General features: G+C 38.9%; 1 protein-coding gene across 1 annotated transcript in view; it reads left to right on the top strand.

Moving 5' to 3' along the window:
* The window catches only part of LOC128566487 (phosphatidylinositol 3,4,5-trisphosphate 3-phosphatase TPTE2-like), a 92024-nt gene that overhangs the window by 18351 nt on the left and 59037 nt on the right, over window positions 1–14636 (top strand). The window contains exons 5-9 of the mRNA XM_053563331.1: window positions 2348–2506; window positions 4052–4171; window positions 5781–5880; window positions 6023–6086; window positions 14565–14629. Of these exons, the coding sequence (XP_053419306.1) occupies window positions 2348–2506; window positions 4052–4171; window positions 5781–5880; window positions 6023–6086; window positions 14565–14629 (508 nt within the window). The remainder of the gene's footprint in view (window positions 1–2347; window positions 2507–4051; window positions 4172–5780; window positions 5881–6022; window positions 6087–14564; window positions 14630–14636) is intronic.

Below are 14636 nucleotides of genomic sequence, written 5' to 3'. Positions count from 1 at the left end.
AAGCAAGCAACTCTCTTAGGTGACGGGATAGCCACACAACCTCTTTGGGATAAGATCTGTACCCGAAATTAGTTTCTTTGGAGTTGAGACTTGCCCCAGCAGGGAAGATGAGCAATTATCTATCTCATCTCTCAGCTTGGCTCCCTTCCTTCAGCTTTGTTGGGTTCTTTCTGGCAGTTATCTCTCCCTCTGGACTGGAGCTTCTGTTGAGAGATGGCTCCAGCCAGCCATCACCCCCATTCTCCCTTGTTCTTATTGAATGTGAAAATTGGAGTTAGGGAAAGTAGCTGACCTGAAGATTTAGCAAAACCCAAAACACACTGAAACCAAATGAGCAAATAAACAGATAAAAAGGCTACCATACACACAAGCCCACAGATGCATGAACAATCAGAAACACAAACATACAGACAAAAACTACAACAAAAATAATGATATAAAATAATTGGAAAAAAACTCTAAAAATCTGATCTAGCACTCTAAGCAACTATTAGAAGATAAGAATAGGAAGAGAGAAAGGAAAGAAATAGTATTAATAAAAAATTTTAAAAAGAGGAAAAAAATTAACAATAATTCCTCCAATAAAAGGATGAAAAAAAGAGAGAAAAAAAAAGAAATAAAAAGGCACCAACTAAAAAAATATTATTCTTGTGTGTATATATATGTATGGTGTAGGGGTCAAGTTTAGTAGGAATGTATTTATATTGCAATATATTTTCTGGACATCAGGTAGTGCGGTGAGTGGTTCCCAGGCTTATACCTGATTCATAGTTTACATTGTTACCACGGTAACCACCATACCTGGCCTGTAGCCATTTTTTAAGTTTCAATATATGTCTGTTTCCTAACTGTTGCCTAACTTCAGCTGTTCTGTTCCAGATGGCCCCCCATCTGACCTCAAAACTCTGTGCAGGATTCCATGCTTCACAAATCTTTCCACTCAGCTCCCAGATTCTCCAGGAACTGGGAACTGGTATTGTCTGTGTGGGAGGGGCTGTTTGCTTCAGTGGCGCTAGTGCTGAGACCTTTCAGTATGTTTCCGTGGCTCAGAATCTCATTTTTGAGTCCAGCAACCCGCCAGTTCACTGCACACCCCGAACTGCTAATCCACACCAATATTCCCTGCCTGGAATGGTCCGGTCTATTCAATCACACCTGTTGTTCCTAGAAAAGGTGTCCGCCATTTCTGACATTCAAAATGTATGTTTCCTGTGGGATCCTTTCCCCTTAATTTTCTATCAGGCTCCCTAGCCCCTGCAGCTCTGAACGGCTCCCCTTTCTGGTCACCAAACTCCGCTCAGAAATCCACACTGCATTGAAATTTTCATCAAATACCTAGGTTTCCCCACGAAATGGGAACTGCAGACCTCTGTGGGAGAGGGGCTGGCTGCCACCACCAGCCGCTGGCACAGTAGGGGAAATTTCTACAGCAGAGTCCATGGCCTTGGATTAGACCTCAAAAACAGCAATCCACCAATTCGCTGCACAACTCTAGCTGCCTATCCGCATGAATATTCCACAAGGGTAAAATATCTAGAGCCGCCTCGCTCTCACCTGATGATTTGAGAGAGATAGGCTAAGCATCCATCCTGTCTGCCATCATGCTCTGTCTCCGATTCACAATATTTTAATTTCAGTTGCAATTATAAAAAAGTACTTGGAAGACTGATACATCTTTATAGATTATGCAAAGAGATAAGCAATTTATGAAGAATGTGTTTAGACTATGTAAGAGAAAGCCTCAGGAGGCACTTTAGAGTTTAATAATGTAACTATTTAAGACACTGAGGTCTTTCTCATGTGCCCATGACTTTGCCAGACACACCTATGAATTTGCTCACATACTTGTTGAAAATCTCACTCATGAAAAGATCTTACTGATCAAAGTGGTCTTTTAAGGGCTTATGTTAGTCATGCCCTCTTTTCTTTCTTATTATTAAATTGTTAAGAATTATCCAGATTAATGAGGTTTTCTTTGTTATGAGAAATTGGTATAAACTCCTCCTGAAATTCTCAAATCTTAAGAAGCATTTACAAACAGGCATATGAAATTCTAATTCAGATTTCCTGTTCTATCTTGGAGTGTTAGTCAGATGTGACTACTATTAAAGAGTATGATAACGTATTTGGAAGTGGTTTGATGGGACTTTGATTTGCTAACAACTGCTGCTTCTGTTGGGTGAAAACTGAATGATTTTTCTGTGATTCTAAGGCAATACAGTTTTTTCCAGCCACTGAAAAGTTTAATGCTAAATGACATTTTGGTAGCTGCTCATTGGCCTAAATATATTCTAACAATAGGGGCAAAAGCACCTTTATCTTTATTCTCACTCTTTATTTATTGCAGACTATTTGGAGCTCTGCTTATCTTATTGGATGTGGCTCTCGTACTTACAGACCTAATGTTTAAGAATCAAGTTTCCATCCCTATGGAATGTCGCTTTGTTTCTATGGGCATTGCTGTATTTTTTTTTGTCGACTTATTAGCTCGAACATTCGTAGAAGGGTAAGTTTGAATACTTTCCAACACACAAAGACATTTTGTACTGTTATAAAAAGCATCTCAAAATGACCTGCTAATTGCAGGTCAACCCAGCCAAATGTGTCCCTCTATCAAAATAATTTTCTGTGGTTGGGCACAGTGGCTCATGCCTGTAATCCCAGCACTCTGGGAGGCCGAGGCAGGTGAATTGCCTGAGCTTATGAGCTTGAGACCAGATCTAAGCTAGAGCAAGACCTTGTCTCTAAAAGTAGCTGGGCCTTGTGGTGGGCACCTGTAGTCCCAGTTACTCGGGTGGCTGAAGCAAGAGAATCACTTGAGCCCAAGAGTCTGAGGTTGCTGTGAACTATGACACCATGACACTCGACCAGGGGCAACAAAGTGAAACTCTGTCTCAAAATAAATAAATGTTCCTCAAAAGTGTGGTCCACGGTAAGCAATAATTCAAATCCCAATTTTTCCTAGACTGGGCTTTCATAGTATAATTGTTGCAAATGTCCCTCAAGTCTCTAACAGTGTATGTGTATTCTTGGTGGTTCCTCTGATACATAAAGTTTCAAGATTTCACAAAGAGGCCAGGATGCCGATGTGTCTACATGCACATCATGATGAGGAACATGCATGAATTAATTACTTGATGAATTAATACGTTCACTAAGAATAATCATCCCCTCCTCAGTGCAAATTGAAACTTGCATTAAGGAGCAGACATCTGAGGCAAGCTCACACCATCAGTGAGACTTGACAAGGAGGCAGCAGCTGATTTCCTCTGCTTGCCAACTTTCTGAGAAAGTGGGGGGTGGCAAACCCTGGGGCTGGACAGCTGTGGGAGTCAGGAGCTAGGTTCCCCAGCCTCACTTCCTCCAAGGCACCTCAGAAGGCAGTTTGTTTCCTTTCCTACTGATTTTCTGTCCTCTTGCCATGAGCCAAGGACAGTTACCCACTGTCAGCTCACAGCCTGAAAGGGGTTGCTCTAGACTTGGAAGCAGCATTTCCTGAAGGCCTAGTGCCTATATCTAAAGGAGCCAGTGTTGGAGGAGGGCATGGTGGATAAAAGTCCACCTCTGCCCAGGGAAGGCTATATCAAACTATCAGAATTCCATTATGGGTACAAAGCCAAACCGTGAATTTGCTGGCCAAAATAGTGGTCCTTTCTCCCTCTCATAAACTCCCTTAAACAATGCTCTGCTCCAGCTGCTGTAGGGCTGTGACATAGTTGGCTTCCATTACCCAGTAGTACTGCCCAACATCCCATCTACATGAGGACAAGATCTGCCTCTTGCTCAGTGGTTTGGCTGTATGTCTTACTATAATTTCTAGATGGATGCTTTTGTCATTAACTATATGTATCAAATGATGAATACAAATTTACTATTTGAAAACTTTCTGTTAATGTTACATTATTTCTTTTAGCTTAATCTGGAAAATGCATTTTTAATTATTCATTAAAGTAGAATTCTTACTGGAGATGAGTCGAGTAATTAATGGTCTTAAAAATATTTCTATTTCTTCTTGGGGGGGATGAACTTATATTTACTTTTTATGTTACAGAAAACAGCGTTATTTTACTGACCTCTTTAAAATCTTGGATGGTTTCATTATAGTCACGATTCTCGTAATTGACATCTTTTACATTGCTCAGGACACCAAATCCATCAGATACATCCCCAGGTATGAAACATGTAACTTAACTCTCCACGTTTTTCTCTTTTTTGCATTTGCCATGGCTTTTATTCTACAGAATATTTTTAATCGAATATTCTCATTCTGATTCTATACCAGATAGGCTACTTTTTCATGGCTTTTATTCTATAGAATCTTTTTGGTTGAATATTCCAATTATGTACCAAATAGGCTACTTAAAAACAAAATGTTTGGATCAATTTCCACATACTTTGAAACTAAAAGACTGTGGTGTTTAAGGGGCAGTGGGGAATTTATATAAAAGTTATGGTTAGTTGGATAGAAAATGAAGTATACAAAGAAGTATACAAAGGGGCACTTCACCTCTTCTACTAACTTATACAAAATTTCCATTGGTGATTCAATCACAAATTCCTTACACATGAAGTTCTATCTGAGTGTTTCCTGTAGCCAAGAGAGTATTAATTTGAGCATATACAAAATTTCAGTGATTCAATCATGATTTTCAAAAACATACCAAATAGAAAACCAGGTGGTGACATGGATATCAATGTAGCAGTAGAGTTTTACAGTCTACTTGTGGTAAAATTGAAGAAAGTCAAGGCAAAGTTAGAACTCTTAGGGATCAGGAAACTAAAAGGTGTAGGAGAGAGTGATGGCATTCTCTCCCTCTCTTATTCTTTTTTACTATGAAAATGAGGAAAACTGAAGACAAAACCAAAACTGGGATATAAATGTTGGGTGGCTCATTGACCTTATTCATGAGTCAAATAGCTGGATTCTCTGTACCTTCATTTCCCAGGACCACAATTCAGGTCCTCAACTAAACATTTTAGGTAATAAGTTTGGGGGGTTGTTTGAAAATAACTTAAGCCAATATAGTATGCTGACCAGCAACCTCAGCATTACTTGAAAGTTTTCTAAAAATGTAACAAGAAAAATACCCCAGGTTCAACCCCAGACCCACTGAATCAATATCTCTGAGACCTAGCAATCTAGAGTGTATTAACCTTTTCCAGATGACTCTTATTTTGGCATGCTGAAGTTAGAGAAGCACTAGTCCAGTCCATCAGTTCTCTGCTGTGGAATATCTGATGGTAGGACAGACACCAGCTAGCCCACTTGGGAAGTATCTCAATCTGCTGCCTACCTGAAATGCATTAGCAGCTGTAGTGACCCTGTTACTAATCATTGTAAAGCTGAACAAGGACCTTCCATTTATTTTGATGGGGACAAATTACAAATGCTGGTCTTACACCAGAAAAGGCAGATTTATACATTCCAAGTGTCTATTGTATTACTATTTCTCTAGACTAGAACTTTTCAATTTTAGCATTATTGACATTTTAGGCCAGATAATTCTTTCTTATGAAGTTGTGTGGAAGAGGACTATTCATTGTATGTTGTTTAGCAGCATTCCTGGCTACTGTCCTCTAGATGTAAATAGCACCACCCTCCTCATACACCCAGACAGCAGTTGTGATAACCAACATGCCTCTGGATGTTGCCATATATCCCCTAGTCAGAAGAAGCAGGGATCATTGCCCCTGGTTAGCAACCACTGCTTTAGATTTAGTCCATATTGAAAAAAATCTCATTTCTCAAGCAAAAACAGATCTCTTAAATTTTCTGTTAGGTGGCCAGTTCTATTACGACCACTGTGGATTGTAGTTATGATACGAGCATTTTATCAAACTTGGAAAAAGAAACGTGAAGAGAAGGTGGTCAAAAGGACAGTAAGTAGTCAAAATATGTTTATAGTTCAGAAAAATGTTTTATGTTTTGTAACATACTGTCAAGTGTTGATATATATGCCAAATATTTTTTTTTATTTTTATCTTGATTTATGTTTTACAAATAAATGTTTTTAACTGTCAGATATCAGGAAACAAAACTCAACATACAAAAGAAGAATTCGACCTCGATCTGACTTATATTACTGGTATGTGAAGCTAAATACTCATTTACTTATATCAACTTCATTTTTTACTTGTAATTATATTTTGACTTCATTTTTTAACTTGTATAAGCAATGTTCTTTCAAGGTATGTTTTATGCCAGAAGATATATATATGTATAGATATATAGATATAGATATAGATATAGAAATATACCACTATGGCAGTGAGACATATTTTAGCTTAACTGTTGCAATGGAAAATCTTCATGTCATCTCAAATCAGGGGTACTTGGTCTTAGCACCGGAAGTAGAATGGATTTTTGGCTGATCATTTGAGTTCAGAAAGTATTACCTTCTTCCAGTACTGATCCTGCATCACAAGGATATCGGAGAGATCTCTTCTCTTATTACAAGCCCAGAGAATGAGGTTACTACTTTGCAGATTGCAGATTCCCTGAGTCAGGGGTCCTGTGTTGAGTCAGAGTGCTGAGAAGCACCCTGGATGTGCCCACCATCATTTGTGCTTAAAACTCTCAGATGCTCTTTGGCATTTAAGATATGAAATAAAGGGCGGCGCTTGTGGCTGAAAGGAGTAGGGTGCTGGCCCCATATGCTAGAGGTGGTGGGTTCAAACCCAACACTGGCCAAAAATTGTAAAAAAAAAAAAAAAAGAAAAGAAAAAGATATGAAATAAATTACAACCACAGGAGATATTTATACTGATGCCAACCTTATACTGATGCCAACCCAATTATGTGGCACATGGCTGCAAACAATTGAGTCTTTAAAACATCATAATGAGGGTGGGCAGAGGCAAGATGGCCAACTAGAGCCAGTTTTCCACAGAGGCTCCCATCCAGAAAGAGAATTAAAGGACAGATGTTTAGCAAGTAAGCTGATGGTTTGGAGCTGAGCCAAGAGAGAAGGTTGAAGAATGCACATCGACCCTGCTGAGGCAAGCTGCAACCCCAAGGATACAACCAATACAAAATCTATCTCCAAGTGACGGGTGTCCCTTCCCCTGAGAACAGCTCACAGTATACTTTCTACAAACAAACAAGCAGCAAACATCCTCCCATTTTATCCCATGGGAGAGACCCTCTAAAAACTGGACCTCCCTCTCCGACTAGGGTGCCATGGCCCTCTCCTTCCAGGCATAAAACTATATAAAACCGTACATATTCTCTATCTGCAATTCTGAACTCTCAGTACTCCCCTCCACTCTCACCCGGAGGTCTGGAAGCCTGTCCCCAATGGAGTCTGGAATTTTGGGAATTTTCTCCAGAGGTGTGGACAGGGCATAGGCTGTTGCAGGTGTGTGCTGATTCTGTGGGATGGGTTGAGGAGAAGATGGTGGACTGAAGGAACTGTGTGGGACAGGAAGAGGTGGTGCCCCATGGCACAGAGCAGCAGCAGCAGGAACAATAGGGCTCACAACCCTGGTGATATTTTGGAGAAACACTCCCTGTCTCTCTGGGCAACCAGAGAAAGCCAAGCATCTTCTTTGGTGGCAGACACTGGTGAAATAGATCTAGTATGGTAATGCAGGCCCCATGAGTAAAGGGTATGCCTGAGGCAGTACCGGCCTGGGTGGGGTATGGTGGGGACAGAGAATAGAAGATGTGTGCGCAGAGATGGCATACTCCCAGGTTGGGGCTGAGCCAAGACTGTTTAAGTGAGCCTAAGAAGGACCTGGCCCTCAGGGGATCAGAGATGAGACAAAGGGAGGTGGGCAGAAGCTGGAACTCAGAGCTGAGTGTGAGCTCTAACTGCACCAGCCCCAACACAGACTGAAGCAGAGACAGACACACCAGCTCCAGGGACTGGCACACACTGGGGCTAAGTTGCAGTTTCAGTGAACTCAAACAGCACCTGGTCCACAGGGGAATATAGCCAGGACAGAATCATAAATTTGGCAAAAATATAAGTTTCAGCAACATCATTCAGAAGTGGGGCTGGAACTGAGTGAAGTGCCCCAGCTTCCATTAACCACCTGAGGTCGTCAGGCCTCCGTTCCCCCTGTCAGATGGTGGCAGAGTGTGGAGGCCTGGCCAAGAAGACATAGATCTCCCTGTAACTCAGCGGGTGTAAACGCCTGGAGCATCTGCTCTTTGGAAGGAACTGGGTCACAGCCATGCAGGGCTACCAGTGACTGGGTGTGACAGAGCTGCAAGGTGGGAAAAGAGGCATTAAACTTCCCAGACTAATACACTTGCCATGGGTCCTTCTGACTCCATGGAGCACCATAATGAATCATGCTTGAGCTGCCAGCAGATGCCTGCTATCTAGCTGCCGGAGACATTTTGAACTCTCCCACTTGAGACAGAGTGCTGACTGGACCAATCACCCAAGAACTATGCAAAGTTGTACCCTGGGTGTGTGGTTGTGGGAAGGTTTGATTTTCCTTTTCCAGTTGTTGCCCATGGGAGGCAGGATGACTTAATTGCTGATATTTCTCCACAGTTGAGACTTCAACCCAGAGTAACTGATTCACTAGGGTAGTACAGAGACCAGCTGAAAAAAAGACAGAGCCACTTAGCCCCACCATACCAAATTATGTCCCCAGTGTCTCAGGCCATAGCACTGTATGGGTCTTTTGCAAAGTTCTAGGGAAAGATGTACAGACACCAGTCCTAGCTCTGGGGAAAATGGCTGGTTAATCACTACTCCAGGAGCCCATCAACCCAACATCACCTTATCTGCTCATCTAGCCAAATGGTGTAAAATAATCATGGGGTGGAATCAGCAGAAAAACTCCAGTAACATGAATAGCCAGGGTAGATCAACACCCCCAAGAAATTATACAACTGAAGATCCCATTCATAAACAAATGGCTGAGATGTCAGAAATCAAATTCAGAATCTGGGTTGCAAATAAGATTACTAGAATGGAGGTAAAGTTGGAATTAGAAATTCAAGGAACATTTCAAAAGTTGTCTCAAGAATTCAATGAATTCAAGGACAAAATCACCAAAGATTTTGCACATTGAGACAAGAATTTGCAGCATGGAAGAAAAAATACCCAATGTACACTGCTCTACTATGAAACTAATTTGGAACTCTCACATGAAAGCTATAACCCAGCTACAACTTAACAATAGGGGGAAGTGGGAAAGGGGGTGGGTGGATAGAGGGAGGGGAATCGGTGGGATCACACCTGTGGTGCATGTTACAGGGGTATTTACGAAACTTGGTAAATGTAGAATGTAAATGTTTTGGCACAGTAACTGAGATAATGCTGGAAAGGCTATGTTAACCACTGTGATAAAAATGTGTCAAATGGTTTATGAAGTGAGTGTATGATGCCCCATAATCATATCATTGTATACAGTTATGATTTAATAAAAAAAAAAGAAATTAATAAAAAAAAAAAAGAATTTGCAGCCCTCAAAGATCTGAGAAATACAGTGGAATCCCTCAGAAACAGAATGGAGCAAGCAAAAGAAAGGATTTCTGACACTGAAGACAAAGCTTCTGAACACTCCGGATCATCCTCTCAGAGAGCTCTGGGATGATTTGAAGAAAACTAATATTCACCTTATAGAAATCCCCGAAGGTGACTAAGTTGCTTCATAAGGCACAGAGGCTCTTCTTTATGAGATTATGAAGGAGAACTTTCCAGATAGGCCAAGAGATTCTGAAATTCAGATAGCAGACTGTTTCAGAATACTGGCACAATTCAACTGAAATAAGACACCATCCAGGCACATCATAATTAACTTCACTAAAGTTAACATGAAGGAGAAAATTCTGAAAACAGCAAGATGTAAGAAGACCATTAACTACAAGGGGAAGAATACTAGAATGACTGCAGATCTCTCTGCTGAAACCTTTTCAAGCTAGAAGAGGGTGGTCATCAACTTTTAATCTCCCTAAAACAAAAAAACACTTTCAACCCAGGATCCTGTACCCTGAAAAACTGAGTCATTTATGATGGAGAAATTACTTTAATGAAATTCACATGTTGAAGAAATTTGACATGACTAAACCAGCTCTCCAGGATATTCTCAGACCTATACTCCATAATAACCAGCACAATCTTCCACCACAAAAGTAAACTCACTCAGAAATTTTTGATCAAATTTCAACTTCCACAATGGCAAAAGGATTAAAAATGTCCACTGGACTTTCAAAAAACTCGATACCCCAAATTCTACCAGGCTTATCAATATTCTCAATTAATATGAATGGCTTAAATTGCCTTCTAAGAGGCACAGGTTGGCTGACTGAATACACAAATAGGCCAGATATCTGCTGCATACAAGAATCTCCTCTTATCTTAAAAGATAAATATAGACTTAGGGTGAAGGGATGGTCATCTATATTTCAGGCAAATGTAAAGCAGGAAAAAGCAGTGTTGCAATTTTCTTTGCAGATACAAGAGGCTTTAAACCAACAAAAGTAAGGAAAGATAAGGATGGTCACTTCCTATTTGATAAGGGTAGAACTTAACATGATGAGACTTCAATTATTAACATTTATGCACCCAAACAAGATGTGTCTCAATTTATAAGACTCTAACAAACATGAACAACTTGATTTTCCCCATCATCATAATAGTCAGAGATTTTAACAATTCCTTGGCAGTGTTGGAAAGAGCCTCCAAAACGAAGCTAAGCAAAGAAATTTTGTACTTAAACTTAACCGTTCAAAATTTGGATTTAACAGACATCTACAGAACATTTCATCCTAATAAAACTGAGTACACATTCTTCTAATCAGCCCACAGAATGTACTCCAAAATTGATCACATCTTAGGTCACAAATCTAACCTCAGCAAATTTAAAGGAATACAAATTATTCCTAGTATCATTTCAGACCATCATGGAACAAAAGTTGAACTAAATAACAAAAGGAATCAGCATACTCATACAAAAATATGGAAGCTAAATAACCTTATGCTGAATGATAGCTTGGTTGTAGATGAGAATAAGAAGGAAATTACCAAAATTTTGGAAGAAAAACGATAATGAATACATAAATTATCAGAACCTCACGGGTACTGCAAAGGCAGTCCTAAGAGGGAAATTTATATTACTGCAAGCCTTCCTCAAGAGAATGGACAGAGAGGAGGTTAACAACTTAATGGGACATCTCAGGCAACTGGAAAAGGAAGAATATTCCAATCCCAAACACAGCAGAAGAAAAGAAATCACCAAAATTAGAGGAGAATTAAATGAAATTGAAAACAAAAGGATTATACAACAGATCAATAAATTGAAAAGTTGGTTTTTTGAAAAGGTCAATAAAATAGATAAACCTTTGGCTAACCTCACCAGGAAAAAAGTGTAAAATCTCTAATTTCATCAATCACAAATGGTAAAGACGAAATAACAACAGACTCCTGAGAAATTCAAAAAATCCTTAATATTACAAAAAGCTCTATTTTCAGAAATACAAAAATCTGAATGAAAGAGACAAATACTTGGAAGCATGCCTAGACTTAGCCAGAATGAAGTGGAAATGTTGAACAGGCCTATATCAAGTTCTGAAATAGCATCGACCATACAAAATCTCCCTAAAAAGAGGAGCCCGGGACCACATGGCTTCACATCAGAATTCTACCAAACCTTTAAAGAGGAATTAGTACCTATATTACACAACCTTTTCCAAAATATGGAAAAATAAGGAATATTACCCAACACATTCTATGAAGCAAACATCACCTTGATCCCCAAACCAGGAAAAGACCCAACAAGAAAAGAAAATCACAAACCAATATCACTAAAGAATATTGATGCGAAAATATTCAACAAGATCCTAGCAAACAGAATCCAGAGTGAAACAAATAATGCACCATGACCAAGTGAGTTTTATTTCACAGTCTCAAGGCTGGTTCAATATACGTAAATCTATAAATATAATTCAGCACATAAACAAAAAGCAATGACCATATGATTCTCTCAATTGATGCAGAAAAAGCTTTTGATAACATCCAGCATCCTTTCATGATCAGAACACTTGAGAAAATTGGTATAGAAGGGACATTTCTTAAACTGATAGAGGCCATCTACAGCAAACCCATAGCCAATATCATATTGAATTGAGTTAAATTGAAATAATTTCCACTCAGATCAGGAACCAGGCAAGGTTGCCCATTGTCTCCACTGCTTTTTAACATATATGGAATATATATGGTATATATTTTAACATATAATGGAAGTCTTAGCCATCACAATTAGGCGAGAAAATGTGATCAAGGGTATTCATATAGGGTCACTCTTTGCAGATGATATGATTGTATATCTGGAAAACACCAGGAATTCTACTATAAAACTCGTAGAAGTGATTAACGAATATAGCAGTGTCTCAAGTTACAAAATCAACACTCATAAATATGTAGCCTTTATTATATGCCAACAATAGTCAAGCTGAAAAAACAGTCAAAGACTCTATTCCATTCACAGAAGTGCCAAAGAAGATGAAATATTTGGGAGTTTCTATAACGAAGAATGTGAAAGATTTTTATAAGGAGAACTATGAAACTCTATGAAATGAAATAGCTAAAGATGTTAACAAATGGGAAAACATACCATGCCCATGACTGGGAAGAATTAACATTGTTAAAATGTTCATATTACTCAAAGCAATATACAATTTTAATGCAATCCCTATTAAGGGTCCACTGTCATACTTTAAAGATATTGAAAAAATAATACTTCATTTTATATGAAATCAGAAAAAAAAACCTCAAATAACCAAGATAGTACTCAGAAACAAAAACAAAGCAAGAGGAATTATGGTACCAGAATTCAGACTATACTATAAATCGATAGTGATCGAAACAGCATGGTATTGGCACAAAAACAGAAAGGGAGATGTATGAAATAGAATAGAGAACCAAGAGATGAACCCAGCTGCTTACCATTATTTGATCTTTGACAAGCCAATTAAAAACATTCAGTGGAGAAAAGATTCCCTATTTAACAAATGGTGCTGGGTGAACTGGCTGGCAACCTGTAGAAGACTGAAACTGGACCCACACATTTCACCATTGACTAAGATAGACTCTGACTGGATTAAAGATTTAAACTTAAGACATAAAACTATAAAAATACTAGAAGAAAGTGCAGGGGAAACCCTTGAAGAAATCAGTCTGGGCAAATATTTTCTGAGGAGGACTCTACCCCCCACCCCCGCCAACCCGGCAATTGAAGCAGCATTAAAAATGCACTACTGGGATCTGATCAAACTAAAATGCTTATGCACAGCCAAGAACACAGTAAGTAAAGCAGGCAGACAGCTCTCAGAATGGGAGAAGATATTTGTAGGTTATGTCTCTGACAAAGGTTTAATAACCAGAATCCACAGAGAACTCAAACATATTATCAAAAAAAGAACAAGTGATCCCATCTCAGGCTGGGCAAGGGACTTGAAGGGAAACTTCTCTGAAGACAGGCGCAGGGCCTACAGACATGAAAAAATGCTCATCATCCTTAATCATCAGACAAATGCAAATCAAAACTACTTTGAGATATCTTCTCACTCCACTAAGGTTAGCCCACATCACAAAATCCCAAAACCAGAGATGTAGGCATGGATTTGGAGAAAAGGGAACACTTCTGCATTGCTGGTGGAAATGCAAACTAATCTGTTCCTTTTGGAAAGATGTTTGGAAAACACTTAGGGATCTTAAAATAACCTGCCATTCAACCCTACAATTCCTCTACTAGGTATATATCCAGAAGACCAGAAATCATATTATAACAAAGATATTTGTACCAGAATGTTTATTATAGCCCAGTTCATAATTGCTAAGTCATGGAAGAAGCCCAAGTGCCTATCAACTCATGAATGGATTAATAAATTTTGGTATATGTACACCATGGAATATTATGCCACCTTAAAGAAAGATGGAGACTTTACCTCTTATATGTTTACATGGATGGAGCTGGAACCTAGTCTTCTTAGCAAAGTGTCTCAAGAATGGAAGAAAAAGTATCCAATGTATTCCACCCTACTATGAATCTAATTTATAAGCACCCATACTTCCATATGAAAGCTATAACCCAACTACAGCCCAAGATGAAGGGGAAAGAGGAAGAGCAATGAAGGGGAGGAGTGAGGATGGGTGGAGACAGGGTAATTGGTGAGACCACATCTACGATGCATCTTACAGTGGTACATGTGCAATTTACTAGGTGTAGAATATAAATGTCTTAATACAATAACTAAGAAAATGCCGTGAAGGCTATGTTTAACCAGTTTGATGAAAATATTTCAAATTGTATATAAAAACCAGCACATTCTACCCCATGATTGCATTAATGTACACAGCTATAATTTAATATAATTAATTCATTAAATATTTTTAAAAACAACATGCAAGGTTTCTGGTCAAATATTAAACAACTTAATATTTGATCTTGATTATCCTGAATGTGTATTAACTGTGTTTCTGTCAACTTCAATTTTTAAAGTTCTTTTCTATGAAAAAAGAGATTGATTATATATCAATTTTATGTTTCTATATTGTTTTACCTCTAATGACATTTGTGACAGTGTTAGCTTTGACTTTCAGATCATATTATTGCCATGTCGTACCCAGCCGCAGGAAAGCATTCTTTATACAGGAATAAAATGACGGTAAGGA

The sequence above is a fragment of the Nycticebus coucang genome, chromosome 15 (assembly GCF_027406575.1).
Source record: "Nycticebus coucang isolate mNycCou1 chromosome 15, mNycCou1.pri, whole genome shotgun sequence".
NCBI lineage: Eukaryota > Metazoa > Chordata > Mammalia > Primates > Lorisidae > Nycticebus > Nycticebus coucang.
The sequence above is the reverse complement of the archived record's forward strand: the minus strand, read 5'-3'. Positions and strand labels throughout refer to the sequence as shown.